This window comes from Panthera tigris, chromosome A3 (assembly GCF_018350195.1).
Source record: "Panthera tigris isolate Pti1 chromosome A3, P.tigris_Pti1_mat1.1, whole genome shotgun sequence".
NCBI classification, from domain to species: domain Eukaryota; kingdom Metazoa; phylum Chordata; class Mammalia; order Carnivora; family Felidae; genus Panthera; species Panthera tigris.
In genome coordinates, this window is record NC_056662.1 from 27,785,444 (window position 1) to 27,801,408 (window position 15,965).

Consider the following 15,965-nt stretch of genomic DNA (forward strand, 5'->3'; position numbering starts at 1 on the left):
CCTTAGTAAAATTCGGGACTGCTGGATATGCATATTTTACAATTTACCACGGTGCAGTTAGGGAAACAGAGAGGGAAAGGGTCTAGCCCGGGCTCACATAGCCAGCTGCAAAGTCGGAACTAGGGACTAGGTGGGGCCCCTAAATGGTGCCATAGTCTGTTGGGGACCAGGAGAAAGTCCTGGCAGAGCAAGGGAAATAACTAGGCTCCTGAGTTGCAGCGGCCAAGGGAAGAACAGGCCGGAGGGGTTGAGCCGGGGCGGAGCTGGGCTGCTGGGGCTGGACGCGCTGTCCCCGGGCTGAAGCTAAGCGGTCGCCTGGCAACCGGGATGGCGCGGCGTTCGAACGGAAGCGAGGAACCAATCAGGATGTCCGGGGCAAACCATTCCGGCGACGGGGGGAGACTGGCGAACTCACTTCCCCTTCCTCTGCGCCCCCCCGGGCCTCCGCTCTGGTGGGGGCCTGGGGACAGTCAGGTACCCCGTCCACCTCGGGTGCGCAGAGCAGTTCCGAAGACGCCTCGGCGGGTCCTTATGCGGGGCTGGGGCCTTCCGAGCAGCGTTGGGCGCGGCCATTCCAACCTCGGGTCCGAGCTGTCAGCCTCTCTAAGACCCGTATTGGAGGAGCCGGGACTCTCCTAGCGCCGGCTCCAGGTGAGGGGGCGGGTGGTCTGGGGCGCGCGCTGGGGTCCGAGGGGCTCCGTGAGCGCCTGCTGTATGCGTCCTGCCCGCGTCGTATGTGTGGGGAGGAGTTGGTACCCCATTTCACGGATGAGAGGGAATGAGGTGCGGAGAGGCAAGTGGCCTGGCACAGCGAGGTCTGGTGGGGAATCCAGTTCAGGTCTTTCTGCTCCGCCTCGAAGTCTCCAGTCGGGGTAGATCAGGATTGGCCTTGGGAGGCCCAGACACGCAGCTGGGGGTCAGCTTCTCAGCCTCTTAGCTGCAAGGCTGCCGAGCCCTGGAGCCCTGGCTGGACAATCTCCCTCCTGCCCCACTCTCCCGCGCAGTCCTCTGGGTGCCCCTTCTGGGCATCTGTCTTCCCTTCTCTGGAACGCCAGAGGGTGGACTCAAGGCGCCTTTGGGGTCCTTCTGCCCACGGGGTTCTGAATCGCAGCGCTGTCTCTCTCAGAGGGCTGTTCTGGGGGGGATCCGAGGGGACTGACGTGTCTGGGGTAGATACTAGGTGGGCAGCAGGTGCTCTGGAGCCGCTTTTAGATTCTTGGGAATCTGCCCCAAGTTGGGGGAATGGGTAGAGTCAGCCGCTCAACCTGAAGCCACTAGTCACCAGAGACTTTGGAGTTGGGGACGGGGCCGCGACGGGTCCCAGTGGAGCATCTGACTTGGGCCGAGCCCTGCCTCCTGGGGATGCGCTGGGAACTCAGAAAGAAATGAACTCTTTCATTTAGTCTCTCAACAAATATTTATTGAGTTCATATGCCCTGCCCTCCCCCTTTTCTATTTTGTTTCTCTCAGTGGCATTTACCCATCTGATGTCCTATGTCTTTCAGTTATTAGGGAGCTGATTATCTTCCTCGGCTGGAATGCGATGCAGGGAGGGGCTAGGGTGAGGCAAAATTGAGGGGTGCCCAAACCTCTAATCAAGCTAACTAAAGCTAACAGTTATTGACCATTTGCTGTCTGTCCTGCTGGTGGAGATCGACTCACATGGTCTCTGTCACCATTACAAGCACATGCCCAGCCCAGCTGTCCCACTTCTAAGGCAACACAACGTCGGTGCGGTGACGCTGCAGGGTGGTTTGTAACAGGGTGCATCTGGACACACACTAAGTGCTCATCAGCAGGGGCTGATAGGCTCCTTATGTACTGATGTGGCACCACAGATGTTATTGAACAATGTATATTATTAAGTATATTAATAACACATATTATAATTAATAATATATTAACAACATTCTTTAAAAAAATTTTTTTAACGTTTATTTATTTTTGAGACAGAGAGAGACAGAGCATGAACAGGGGAGGGGCAGAGAGAGAGGGAGACGCAGAATCTGAAGCAGGCTCCAGGCTCTGAGCTGTCAGCACAGAGCCCGACACGGGGCTCGAACTCATGGACCGCGAGATCGTGACCCAAGTCGAAGTCGGACGCTTAACCGACCGACCCACCCAGGCGCCCCTTAACAACATTCTTAAAACAACACGTATTATTGAGTAAAAAGAGCAAGGTAAAAACAGTACGCGCAGCATTTTGCCATACGTGTAAAAAAAAAAAGAAGAAGAAAGAAAGAATATATGTCCATTATTGTTGCTTGTATCTGCCTAAAATCTCCCTGGAAGGACACACAGCTGTCTGGTTGCAGGGAGGGGAACTGGGTGGCTGGGGATAGGAGTGGGAAGGAGTTTATTTTTACCTTATTCTCCTTAGAGTTTTTGTTGGGTCATGTGCATATATCACCTGGTTGAAAAATTATATATATATATATATATATATATATATATATATATATACACACACACACACACACACATATGTATATATATACACATAATGTATATATGTATTGTTATATGTATAGATATGTGTATATATTATATACATATATGTGCATATGCATATATGTATGTGCATATGCACATATATGTATATATTATACACATATAATATATATATGTCATTATAGATTATATATTTAATCATAAGACCACTGCCCTCTCTGTGATCTGTCATTGACTTGCTGTGTGACTTTGGGCAAGTTTCTTCACGTCTCCTGGCCAAGATAAGAAGCCACGATAGTGAGCTCAGGCCTGGGCAGAAGGTAATCCAGGACAGGAAGTGGGCTTGCCTGTGAGTTGGCCCCAACCTCCGCCTTCCCAGCCTCGTGAGCCAGGCCCTTCTCTAAGGCTTTGCATGTGGTCTCTCTCCGTCTCCACCGCAAGCCCCTCTGTCCCCATTTTGCAACTTGAGGTACAAACAGGCGCAGCTAATTGGGTTGATGGAGTTGGGCCGAATAGGAGATCAGTGCTCCAGGCGTCTGTGCCCACACCCCTCCTTCAGCCCGCTCACCTCTCCCTTGCTGAGATGTGTGCCAGGGTGCCCTGGACAAGGCTGGTTCTGGGCAAGGCTGACTGCAGGCAGGCCAGGGCATGAGAGTCTGGGGAGACTCCAGAAATAGAATGGGGCCTGCCGTGGCCCTGGAGGATGCCCAGCTGGGTGTCTCTGACCCGGACAGCTGGGCTGAAATCGAGCTGGGCTGCCCTATTGGCCCGCCCCTTCAATGCTGCCTGGAGCCTTCCTGATCCTTTTCTGGGGCAGGTGAGGGCCACCCTGTCTCCACCCAAGTCAGGGCCTGGCTTCTAATGAGCAGCAAGAGAAGGAGGTGGAAGGGAGGGGTGGGGTGGGGGTGCAGAATGTCATGAAAATTGTAAACATCGAAACCACACCTCTTGCCCCCTAGACAAAGAATAAAAATCACGAACACCTCTCGACGAGCACTTCCCTCTGCCAGGTACTTTATGAGCATGTGCTCGTTTGATTCTTGCAATTTTGTGCTGTTATTTTTTTCCACCTCACAAAAGGAAACTGAATGCAAGAGAGGTTTAGTGACTTGGGCGAGGTCACCCAGAGCAGGAATTCCGATCCAGGGGGTCTGACCCAGACTCTGTGCTCCCTCTTTTTCTTCTCTTGGTAAAATGTATATAACATAAAGTCTCACATCTTAACCATTTGTTAAGGGTTCAGTTCAGGGGCATTAAGTCTGTTCGCACTGTGGTGCAACCATGGTGATTCTCTTTAAAAAGTTTTCCTAACCGTCATACTGTTTTCACAGCAGTTACACTGGCTTATTTTATTTTATTTTGTTTTATTTTTTGCACCATTTTATATTCCCACCAACAGTGTTCAAGGGTTCCAGTTTCTTCACATCCTCACCAACATTTGTTATTTTCTGTTTTTGGGTTTTTTTGTTTTTTTGTTTTTTGGTTTTTTTTGTTTGCTTATATGTTTTGATATTGTCATCTTAATGGATGTGACATGTTATGTCATTGTAGTTTTGATTTACATTTCCCACATGATTCATGATATTGAGCATCTTGTCATGTGCCTATCAGTCCTTTGTACACTTTCTTTGAAGAAATGTCTGTTCGACTCTGCATGCTTAGATTTGCAAACTTTGAGAAAAGTGGGTCAACGTTCGGGGTGATGAAGTCCTCACCCAGGAGCTGGGCACCGGAGTATCACATTTTGGTGGCATTTGTCACGCACAGGTTGGGAGAGGGGCACTGTTACAAGTCCTATTTTACGGTTGGGGAAACTGAGGCATGGGAATGTCGATTATCTTACCCAGGAGCTCAGTGCTACTCCGGGGGAGCTGGGATTTGAACCCTGGCAGGCTGGATGCAGAGTCTGTGCTACAGAGGTGGCCCTAGGGCTGGAGCGGGGAAGGCACTGTAGGAGCAGACCCCGGCCATGCAAAAGTTTGGATGTGATGTCTTTGGAGGAAGAACGGGGCTCATCTGAAGTGGCCAGAGCCCAGCTTGAAGGGGGAGGCTGGAGGGGAGGGGGATAGATGGGGGAAGCCCTGGGGTGAGGCAAGAGGTTTGGAGGAGGCTTGGTGGTGAAGGGCCTTTGTCTCTGAGGTGGCCTGGTTTCCAGTCCTGCCACTTAGTCAATGGTGTGCCGTGTGCACACCTGTATGCTTGGTCCCGGGAGAGGATGAGAATACAGAAATAGGAAATGAGTGATCAGTAAGTGAATATCTAAAACGACAGGGTGGGATGAATGCGTGGAAGGGAACAGATAGACGAGAGAGTTGGCAGGAGCCTCAGGGCGGTCAGGGGGGCCTCTTTGAGAAGGTGGGACCTGAAGAAGGTGAGCTAAGAGGTTTGAAGCAGAGGACAAATGGTGCAGAGTCGGTGAGGCGAGAAAGACCTTAGGGTGTTCAAGACGAGCAGGGAGCGGTATGTAGCTGCAGCAGAAAAGGCCGGAGCTGAGGTGGGAGGGGAGGGCGGGACCCCGATCCTGGAAGGCCTGAGTGCCAAGTTAGAGAGTCTGGGTTTTACTCTAAGGTGATGGGGAGCCATAAGTGGGCCTAGGCAGAGCAGTGATGAGATCTGATGTCTGTTGGGAAAACATTGCCATATTGCCATTTTTTAATGTTTATTTATTTTTGAGAGAGAGAAAGAGAGAGAGAGAGAGAGAGTGTGTGAGCAGGGGAGGAGCAGAGAGAGAGAGAGAGAGAAAGGAAGACACAGAATCTGAAGCAGGCTCCAGGCTCTGAGCTGTCAGCACTGAGCCTCACGTGGGACTCGAACCCATGAGATCGTGACCTGAGCCAAAGTTGGGAGGTGAGTGACTGAATCCCAACGCTGAAGATTCTGTCTCCTCCCCTTCCCTCCACTCCCCCAGCCCTGTTCCTGGATTCAAATCCCGGATTCAAATCCTGGCTCTGCCACTTACCAGCTGTGTGACCTCTGGCAAGTGGCCCCACCTCTCTGTGCCTCAGTTTTCTCAACTGTAAAAGGAGCATAATAGGAGTACCTCAGGGTGAGTGTGAGGATTAAATGAGTCAACAGATACAAAGAGCTCAGAGCAGTGTCAGGTACAAAGAAACCACTCAGAACATTTCTTATTATATTATGAAAATTGTTATTATTATTTTTTGCTTTTATGACAGTTATTGCCTAACGGAGCCCTCCCCCTTCATCCTTCCCACCCTCAGTAGAGGGCCAGGCAGGGACCCAGCAGGAAATTGCGGGGAACCATGGTCTTTAGGCTGGCCTCCCTCATTCCCCTAAAATCAGGCTCCAGGGCCTGGAGGAGGCCTCAGAGCTGACTCACTCCCAGGGGGAGGAGAGTTGTTTTCTGAATCACTTCCTGTCCCCTCATAGCCCTCTGCCCCAAACTGGGTGCAGCCCCCACTTGGCACAGACATGAAAAACTGGGCCCCCTTTGACTTCCCGAGGACTCAGGGCCTTCTCTGGGCCTCAGGATCCCAGTGAAACTGGCCTCATCAAATGTGCCCACCTGAAGTGACCTACTAGGGCTTGGCTTGGCGGTGGAGGCAATCACCTCCCTCCCAAGGGTTCCTTCCAGCAGTCTCCTCATCTGTAAAATGGGCATTAAGTAGTACCTCCCTGGGGTGGGGGTGGGGGTTGTCCAGAGATTTACATAAGTGTAGTGCCTGGGACTCCAACACTCTATTTTTATTACCATTGTTGCCCTTGCCACTAATATTTACAGCAGGCCCGAAGCTTCTACAGGCCCTCTCAGAGCCTAAGAACTCACACTGACTGGGCCTGGAAGGTGAGACTCTCCTCACTTGGCAAATGGAGGGCCAGAGGGGGCCAGCAACCTGCTCAGGGACACACAGGTAGAACGGGGTGACATTAAGGCTTGGTCCGGAGAGAAAGTGCCCAAGTCGGACTCCTCGGGGTGACTTTGGGCAACTAGCTCAGCCTGTCCCAGCCTCAGTATTCCATTAGTCAAATGGGGATAATAATAGAGTTCACCTCACAGGGGTTGTTGGGAAGATTAACATGGATTGATTAATACCAGGAACAGCACTTTCTCGTGCCTGGCACAGTCAACGTTAACTGGCCGTCATTGAGGCCGGGAGGGGGGGTGAAGGGGGGGGGGACGCCGTTTTTCCACCTCCCACGATGGGTGCGCTGGCCCGCGTGGCCACGGGGACTGCGGGTGGCAGATGTGCGGATGTGGCCAGCGTAGCTGTGGGTTGGGCGGCCCCGGCTCGCGGAAGAGCTCCCTGGGATAGGTCCGGGCGCCAAGCCCGCCGCCAGCGCGCCTGGGCTCAGGTTCCGGCCCCCGCCTGGCTTTCGTTCTTTCCTTTCGGGTACTACCTGGGCCGGCGGGTTCACCTGCCCGAGGCAGGCCGCCGGAAGTTGCGCAAACGCGTGCTACTTGAGCCCTAGGTGGGCCGGGCCGGGGGAGCGCTCTGTAGCGGGGCGCGCTCGCAGCAAGGTATGTGCGGGTCCGGGCTGGCTGGGGGGGTGGGGGCTGGGGGGGTGGGGGGTGGTGGGGGGGGCGATCGGGGCCGGAGTGGGGGGGCCTTCCTGGGAAGGTGGGGACGGGGCGGGGGCTCACCTTCCCGCCTGGACGAGACCCTACTTAAGAGCCAGGTCGACCCGGGCTCAGAGAGGGGCGGTGAGCGGCCAGAGTCACACAGCGCGCCGCCTGGCTCGCGGCCTCCTCCGTCGCTGGGAGTCTCCGAGAGAGTGTCCCGAAGCGGGGCAGGGCGGAAGCCAGACCGAGGATCCGAGCTCCCCAACCCCCTAAAGCTGACTCTAGGGAAGCCGGTGGGAAGGGGGCGAGGTGCGGCCGCATGCCCCGGGGATGCCCCAAGAGAAGGGCTCACAGCTGGCGCTCTAGGGGCCATTTGTGGGTAGCGTTTGAAACCCGTAGGTGGGGCGTTGGCGATGAGAGGAGGCCTCGGAGAGGACGAGTCCCACCTGGGAACTGGGACCCTTGGCTTTAACACTCAGGAGCCGCCACACCTCCGTTTGCCCACCTGTGAAATGGGATTTGGTCAGATCAGTTTAGGATTAGCCTCTATCACGTGCCTCCTTTGTCTGAGGCTCCGGCGCTTCTGGAGCTGCCGAGAGACCCCTGCCAGGGGGGCGGTCTGCGGAGCTGGGTCTTCAGAATCATCATAAAAACCTCGAGCCCCGTTTTTGGAACGCGGCCTTTCGGCCAGGTGCTGGGGAGAGTCCTCGACCTGTTTTATCTCTCCATCCTCGCGGAGACCTGGAGGCTCAGGTCTATTTTTAACCGCGTTTCAGATAAGGAACCGGAGTGTGTAAGAGGCGCAGCTGCAGGAGCACGGGGTGCAGCGGGCGGGTGGGCGAGCTGGCCAGCGGCCCCCAAGCCCGGCTTGGCTCCTAGCTTGTGTCCGGGCTGCGGGAGGAGCCCCTGCGGCCAGGAGCTCGGTCCGAGGGCGCGGGGCTTCTGCCCTGGCCCTGCCCATATGACCTCCGTCTTCCCCTGGTTTCCCAGGATGGTTCCCGGGAGGGAATTGCCGCCGCCAACGGGTCGGACTGGTTTGGTAGGCGGCGGCCCGGGGGTGGGGCAGAGGCTAGTTACCTACACAAGGCTGCCTTTCCTGTCAGACCCTTCCTGCCTGAGGTCCCCTGGGGGTCGGCCCCCAGTGGGGCAGCTTTCCTTTCCCACCTACTCCATCCCTTCTGCCTTGGGAGCAGCTCTGTCTCTGGCCCGACAGCCCCCAAGGTTCTGGTAACTTGCCATGGCTGCGCTGGCCCGGGTCTCAGACTGGGGGCTGGAGGCTAGTTTGGGGTGGGGAGAGCAGACACGTTTGCAGACCTGTTTGTTTGCTCCATCCACACTTACTTACTTACTTACTTACTTTATTTATTTATTTATTTATTTATTTTCTTTTTGAGAGAGTGCGAGAGAGGAGAGGGGCACAGACAGGGAGAGAGAAAAAATATTTTAAATGTTTATTTATTTTGAGAGTGAGTGGGAGGAGGGCCAGAGAGTGAGAAGAGAGAGAATCCCAAGCAGGCAATAGTAAGTAAACGTAAAAAAAAAAAAAAAAAAAAAAATTATAAAAATTTTTAAAGATGTTTGTTCATTTTGAGAGAGAGAGACAGAGCACAATCAGGGGAGGGGGCAGAGAGAGGGAGACACAGAATCTGAAGCAGGCTCCAGGCTCCGAGTTGTCAGCACAGAGTCCCATGCCGGGCTCCAACCCACGAACCGTGAGCGCGTGATCTGACCCGAAGCTGGACACTTAACCGACTGAGCCATCCAGGTGCCCCTGAGAGAGAAAGAGAGAAAGAGAATCTTAAGCTGGCTCCATGCTCATTGAGGAGCCTGAAGCAGGACTCGACCCCATGACCATGAGATCATGACCTGAGCCGAAATCACTCAACCGATTGAGATACCCAGGCGCCCCTCTCCACACAGGTGTTAAAAATTATTATCGAATATGCTAAGATTTAAGAACCTAGAGTTTTCGTGCACATCTTTCTTCCAGCTTCCTAGCACATTCCATACCTCCCACCTTGGACGCATATGCCTGCAATAGGCTGGATGCATCCCTCTCTAGTTTATCTGAGGTCTGCCCATTCTCATTTGGTCCCCATGGACATTTTAATTCAAGAAAAATGTATTGAGCATCTATTATGTGTGGAAAGCAATATCCTGAAACAGATTCAGTGAACAAACAGACAAACCACCTTCCCTCATGAAGCTGTATTTTAGGGGCATGGGAAGAACAAAGAGTAAAACTACATAAACATAATAGATGAGTGAATTAGGCTTCATATGAATTTGTGTCTTATTTATCGGCTCTGGGGCCTAGGTTTGTCACTTCTGTAGTCTCACTTTTCCCTGCCTGTAAAATCAGATGACAGTGACCCTTCTCACATTGGGGGAATTCCAACTGAATTCCAGGAGGATTCCAGGAGAGGATGGTGTTAAACGTCTAGCACACAGGGATGTCTGCCTTCCCACCCCAATCCAGACTCCTCCTGTCATTCTGGGTGACCACACGGGGCGGTGCATTATAGCTTTCTGTTATGGATGGAAATGCTCTAATCTGCTTTGTTTACTGTAGTGACCACTAGAGTGGCTGTCGTGTACTTGAAATGTGGCTAGTGTGATTGAGGAACTGAATTGTAAGTTTTTATTTAATTTAAATTTAAAGTTAAGGTTGACTAGCCGTATGTGGCTAGTGAATTAGACAACACGGGTGTAAATGGTCTGAATGACAAGTCTTCTTGGGGATCATCTGGATTGAAGTCCTCCTCTCGCGTTTTTCAGATGAGAAGTTTCAGGACTTGGTCTGTGGGTTTTCTTCTGGCCCATCTCTGGGAGAGTTAGCGGGGGACACTTTGTGGCTCCAGTCTTTTCTTGGAAAAAGGATCAGGGCTGGCCTGATGCCTGGGGCACGAGGCCCTGATGCTTAGGTGATCATGTGGATGCCTGTGCACCCAGATGTGGGCCCCCTTGCCTCTGGGTGCCCATCCTATGGCTGCTGGCAGATCCAGGGTCTGCTGGATGCTCTTAAGCAGGGTTTTGTGATTGTGGGCATTTCCAGCTTCTCTTGGAGCAGCACAGCACAGGGCTGATATTTCTAGCTGACAGGCATCCATGGATCACTGTGAAGTCCATACTGGAAGCCGATGAGTGTCTGGACTTCACTGGGGTGGGGGGTGGGGCCTTTCTACACTCCTCCCCCACTGGCTTATTGCTGTGCCTGGGGCCCGGCATGTCCAGACGGGTGGATAGCACAGGGCAGCTTCCTGCCTGAGTGGGTAAGGGTAGAAGGTGGGACCAGGTTCCCTGGGGCCAGTCCGGGTGAGGTGTGGGGTTACAGCGCTTTCTCTTGGTCACCCAACCCTAAAACTGCTGTGCCGGCACCTCCCTGGTTGGAAGCAAGGGGCAGAGCCATCAGTTTGCTGGGTTAGCTTAATCAAGTTGGTTGAACTCCCTGAGCTTCAGTTTCCCTGTCTGCAAAATGGAGCTGTTAAGAGGACCCGTTGAGAGATTAAGTTGGCTGGGGCCCAGCATATGGCCTGGAGCCCACTTTGCTTCCTTTAAAGCGTGGCTTGCCCTGTCTTTTCTGCTCAGGCTGCTCCTGTCATTCTTTGGCACTTTTTCCTCTCTGCCTCAGGAGGGGCTGGTCTCCTGAGAAGGAGGCGGGGGTGTGGGCGGAGTCACAGGCCCTCAGTGGTGGCTTTCTGTCTTCTGATTGGCTCCCTGTGAACCAGGGGCGTGGCTATTACCTTTTAATAGGGAACGTCTTCAGCCCATTTCGGTCTTTGCTGAGCCTTTGTCTGAGCGCGCTCAGCCTCTGTCTTTCCCCTCCTGCAGCCGTTGCCGGCGTCCAGCTGCCAACTTTCTGCCTGGATCTGGCTCCTCATTTCTCCGGCCTTCCCAGACCAAAGTCCTCAGGGTATGTAACAGCCATGCCTGTGGACACACTGACTCCGGGAGCCCGGGACACCCCTGCCCTACCTTTCCGCCTGCGGACCAAAGTCCCCGGCTACCTGCTACGGCGGCCAGCAGATGGTGGAGCCCGGAAACCCAGTGCTGTGGAGCGCCTGGAGGCTGACAAGGCCAAGTACGTCAAGAGCCTGCATGTGGCCAACACCCGCCAGGAACCTGTGCAGCCCCTGCTGTCCAAACAGCCACTCTTCAGCCCTGGGACTCGCCGCACGGTGCTCACGCCTAGCCGCCGAGTCCTGCCTGGCCCTGGCCGCCGGCCCCAGCTGGACTTGGACATCCTTAGCAGCCTTATCGACTTGTGTGATAGTCCCGCGTCCCCTGCCGAGGCCGGCCGTAACCCTGGACGGACAGAGGGAGCCCACCAGGCGCCCCCAGCCACCCCCCCACGCCCACCGCCCAGTACAGCTGCGGTTCGCCGAGTGGATGTCCGTCCCCTGCCTGCCTCACCTGCCCAGCCCTGCCCATCGCCAGGCACTACCACTGCCTCCAGCCCAGCCCGCCCCCCGGGTTTGCAGCGCTCCAAGTCGGATTTGAGTGAGCGTTTCTCGCGGGCAGCGGCCGACCTTGAGCGATTTTTTAACTTCTGCGGCCTGGACCCGGAGGAGGCAAGGGGGCTGGGAGTGGCCCACCTGGCGCGGGCTAGCTCAGACATCGTGTCCCTGGCCGGGCCCAGCGCTGGGCCCGGCAGCTCTGAGGGGGACTGCTCCCGCCGCAGCTCTGCCACTGTTGAGGAGCGGGCGCGGGAGCGGGAGCGCGTCCCCTATGGCGTGTCGGTGGTAGAGCGTAACGCCCGCGTGATCAAGTGGCTGTACGGGTTGCGGCAAGCGCGCGATACCCCAGCAGCTGAGGGCTAGGCTTCCACGGGACGCCGCATTTGCCACAGACAGATCTTAGAGAGGCAACTGGCCCCTTGACCTCTTCTGCATCCATTCGCGGGCTTGGGGCAGACCGGAGGCTGCTGCCTTGTGTGAACTTGGTGTGGAGGCGGAGCCTCAGAGGCGGGACCAGCATCCACCTGGCAAGGACTGACTCTGGAGAGAGTTGCCTCTTGACCTTGGGCCACCCTCTGCCCTTCACATGTAGAGGTTTTGACATGAGTCCTACTTGGCTCTTATTGTGGGTTTGGATTTGGGGCACTTAGCCTTCTCTACGGAGAGTGAGGGGCCAAAGGATCTTACTAGGCCTAGCGGTTCTGTTTCCTTCTTCCTTGGTCTCTGACGTTTGCTGACGTCCTCTTCCTCTCCCAGGGGGCCCTGGTTCCCTGGGAACTTACTCTGGGTGGGGGCAGGGCCTTGGCAGCCTGGCCTAGGTGGGTAGACTACAGGAGGGACTGATAGGAGTCTGTACTGCTCTGACTCCCCCCCCCCCCCCCCCCCCCCCCGCTTTGGTTAATAAACACAAATGCTTGTTTTTCAAAGGCTGGGTCATCAGACTCTTCTGTGTTCACAAGGAGAAGGGGTGGGAGAGGTCTTGGGGTGGGGCCTTCAGAACTTAGTAATTGTTCACCCCAGGATCTGGTGGGGGCATGAGGTCAGTGGTTGGCCCGGCCTAAGACTTGCCCCACAGGGGATCCTCATAACCCCTCTGGGTAGTTTCTGGGCCTCCTTCACAGAGGAGGAAACTGGGTCTGGCCACAGAGTGAGTCTGGATAGAGCCGGGACAGGTTTTTTTCCCCTGCACCAGGAAAGTGGGGGACCTTCAGGGAAAAGGCTGATGGGTACAGGGATCCTTCCCTATTCCTGCCCTGTTCCCAAGGGAGCAGGAAGCTCAAAGAATGCAAACTCTGAACTTGAGGTGACACAGGCTGTAGATTGGGGTTTGGAAGTAGGAGTTCTCAGAGGAAGATGGACTTGGGGTGGACAGCACAAAACAAGTGGCCTCGCCTCCAATTCTGAGTGACCCTGGACAAGCCAGTCTCCCTCTCTGGGCTTCAGTGGGAGAATGGGACAAGTCCTCAGGGGGCTGGGGGAAGGGGAAGGATGCGGCTTTGAGGTCTCAGTTCCTTCCTGTCTCCCTCCGGGCTAGTTCCCCGTTGGGAGCCTCCACCTTGGCTGGTGATACAGCCAGGGCTGGGCACACAAAGGGTGAAAGCCTGGGTGGCCTCTGCCCACCCCCGGGGTGGGAGTGGGGAAGGGCTGGGTGGTGTTTCCTCTCCTGCAGGCCGTGTTGGCTGCAGCACTCAGAAACAGGAAGCTCAAATGGGGGCCCTGGTGACAGGTTTGATGTAAGTTTTATTTTAAGCATAAAGAGGAGATTTCCGTTGGGCTGTTGACAAACATCCAGGTCAGCCCAGCTGTTTGTCTGTGTGTCTGTCTGATCGTCTACAATCAGCCCCAGGGAATTGGGTTGGACCTGGGTGGTTCAGGAAACAAGGGGAAACTGGGTTATGGAAGAGAGTGGCCAAGCTCATGAGAATGGAGTCTACCTCCTTGTGATACAGACGAGGAGACTGAGGCACCGGGAGGACTATAACCTGCCTGCAGGCACCTAGCAGGTCTGACAATGCAGGAGTTGAGCCTTCTGGTCCCCAAGTTTAAAGAGTGAGGGGTCAGGAGGGGTAATCTGGGCAGGCTCTGCAGAGGTGTCCTTTGAGATGTCAAAGAGCAGCTCCTCTGGTCATCCTGTCCAGAATTCTGTGCTAAGTGTTGCCCCTTGCTGTCAGCTGCCAGCACCCCAGAAACTCAAGAAAGTGGCTATGTTGGCTGCATTTTAGAACACAGTACTGGTGGGTGATGGGCCAGGGGACCCCTTTGTTCCTGGAGGAGGTTCAGTCCTAGGCGCAGACCCTTCGCGCGCATCCTGTCACTGAAACTTCAAGGTGACCTTTCCAGGGTCTTAGAACTGGAGGGACAGTGGCTTGGGGACTGTCACAGAGCAGGTCTGCACTCCAGCCTGGGGTCACACCTGGCCTGCTGCACACCCCACAGTCAGGGGGCACTCTGGCTCCCTGATTCTCCTGACACATGCCTTACCCCTCTTCCCTGTCCTGGGCCCTGGCAGTCTTTCCCCCTGAGCATCTGCTGAGTGCCCAGCAGTGGGTAAGGCAGACATGGGTTCTGCCATGTCTGGTGGAAGGGAATGGGCAGCTGATCCGCAGACACATTGTCATATAATGTGGAGCAGGTGTGTTCAGGGACTTCTGCCCTAAGACCAGACCTGTTCCCAGGAGCTGGGCCGGGGGGGTAGTGAAGAAGGGCATCGGGCAGGTCTGTTCGAAAGAGAGCAGGCAGGCATTCTTGGAAGTGGAGAAGGCGGTTCCTGGTTCCCGGTTCCAGGAGGACTTCCCTTGTGCCAGGATCCTGGAGCCTATCAGCTTCCCACGTGGGGATCTGTGGAAGGAATGGCTGGGGGCTTCTGCCAGCCTCGGGGATCTGCGGAAACAGCCCCTCTATTGTTCTGCCTTCAGTCCGAGTGTGAGGGGCAGTGAGCAGCAGCGAGGGCCAGCAGCTGCTGCCCTGTCCCCTGGGGCTGCCTGGCTTTCATAGCAGCGCCCCCAGGCCAGACTGGCCCCAGCTGCCCAGCCCCTAATTAGGCAGAGATGAGATCTGCTCCCAGATCTATTTCCCAGCAGCTAATTATATACACGTGGGCTTGGGAGCCCAGCAATCTGGCTGCTCACTTCTGTCGTGAAGGTGTGATGGGCCCCTGGGAAAGGCACCTGTCCCCACCTGCCAGGCCTCAGCCAACCCTTTTGGCAGAGGATGGGATGTAGCTAGAGGGCCCTGTTCCTTTCCCCGGTGAAATGGTTTTGGTTTTGCTACTGCAGCATTCAAGAGGACCAGGGAGAGGAGACACCCATCCTGTCTGACATCCTGTGTCCAGGGGAAGCAGGGAGGGACAGAGGAATTAGTCTTGAGGTCCCTGACTCTAGATCCTAGGGTAGGCGGACACATAGGCAAGAGCATGGTGATAGCTGTCCCCCAGAAAGACATGCATACAGGCTTATAGTTGTGTGGGTCCTTCCAGGTCCAAGACAGAACACCCCATTTAGATTTTAAAAAATATTATTTTTCAGATAATGCATCCATATATTTCCCCCAGCCCTTTATTAAGAAAAGTTTCAAGCTTAAAGTTGAAAGAATGATACAGCAAACACTTATCTACCCACCTACTGGATGCCCAATTTTTACTATTTTGTTAGATTTGCTTCATCAGGCATCTATTCATCTATTAAGACAACTTATTTTTTTGAAACTTGTCAAAGTAAGTTACAAGCATTGGTACACTTCCCTTGAAAGGCATTTTAGCATGCATATCATTAGCTAGAGTTCAATATGTGTTTACAGTTCAGTGTGTGTGTGTGTGTGTGTGTGTGTGTGTGTGTGTGTGTAATTTACATACTGTGAAATGCACAGATCTTAAAGCTGCCATTTGCTGAGTTTAGACAAGTGCATACTCTTTCCCAACCCCCAGTCAGGATGTAGAGCAACTTTCCATCACCAGGGGAAATTCCCTCATGTTTCTTCTCTGTCGATTCCTGTCCCTATCTCGTGGATATGTATCTCTGTATCTGTATAAATTAAGTAGTACTAATAAAAAACATTTCCTTGCTGTGTCCTTCCCCCTCCTGACCCCCAAAACAACTGGATCGACTCTTTCAACTATTTCTTCTGGTGCTTTCTTTCATATTTCTAGGTAAGATGCTTTTCCTGTGGTTTTCTGGATTGATGTTAGGCAAATATTGCCTGAAATCTTCAGTGTCACTTCTGTAGCCTGTCTGCCTGGGTTTGAATCCCAGCTGTTCCCCTTACTGCCCATGTGACCTCAGGCAGTGACTTAACCTCCTTGTGGTCAGTTGCCTCACTTGTAAGATGAGAGTAATAAGAATATTTAAGTTATTGGATTGTTATGAGGGTTCAACATATAAAGTGCCTAGAATAATGCACCAGAATAATTACTCTGGAAGTGGTCAAAAATATTTCTTTTTATTATTATCAAGGAAGAGTTAACTATTCTCACTCTCCTTCCCTTTCAATCTATGTTAATCACTTTTTTTTTTTAAGTTTATTTATTTATTTTGAGAGAC

The 15,965-nt window shown here is 53.8% G+C and overlaps 1 protein-coding gene across 3 annotated transcripts in view; it reads left to right on the plus strand.

Moving 5' to 3' along the window:
- FAM110A (family with sequence similarity 110 member A) overlaps positions 1–12,300 on the plus strand; it is a 125,266-nt gene extending 112,966 nt beyond the window's left edge. Inside the window, exons 1-2 of one of the 3 annotated variants that reach the window (XM_007073656.3) lie at positions 304–651; positions 10,805–12,300. In XM_007073656.3, the coding sequence (XP_007073718.2) occupies positions 10,900–11,793 (894 nt within the window). In that variant the 5' untranslated portion in view covers positions 304–651; positions 10,805–10,899 and the 3' untranslated portion in view covers positions 11,794–12,300. Of the gene's footprint in view, positions 1–303; positions 652–6,797; positions 6,932–10,804 lie in introns of those variants that run through there. The other 2 variants (XM_042980712.1, XM_042980713.1) reach the window with 2 other exon arrangements.
- Positions 12,301–15,965: the final 3,665 nt, after the last annotated feature.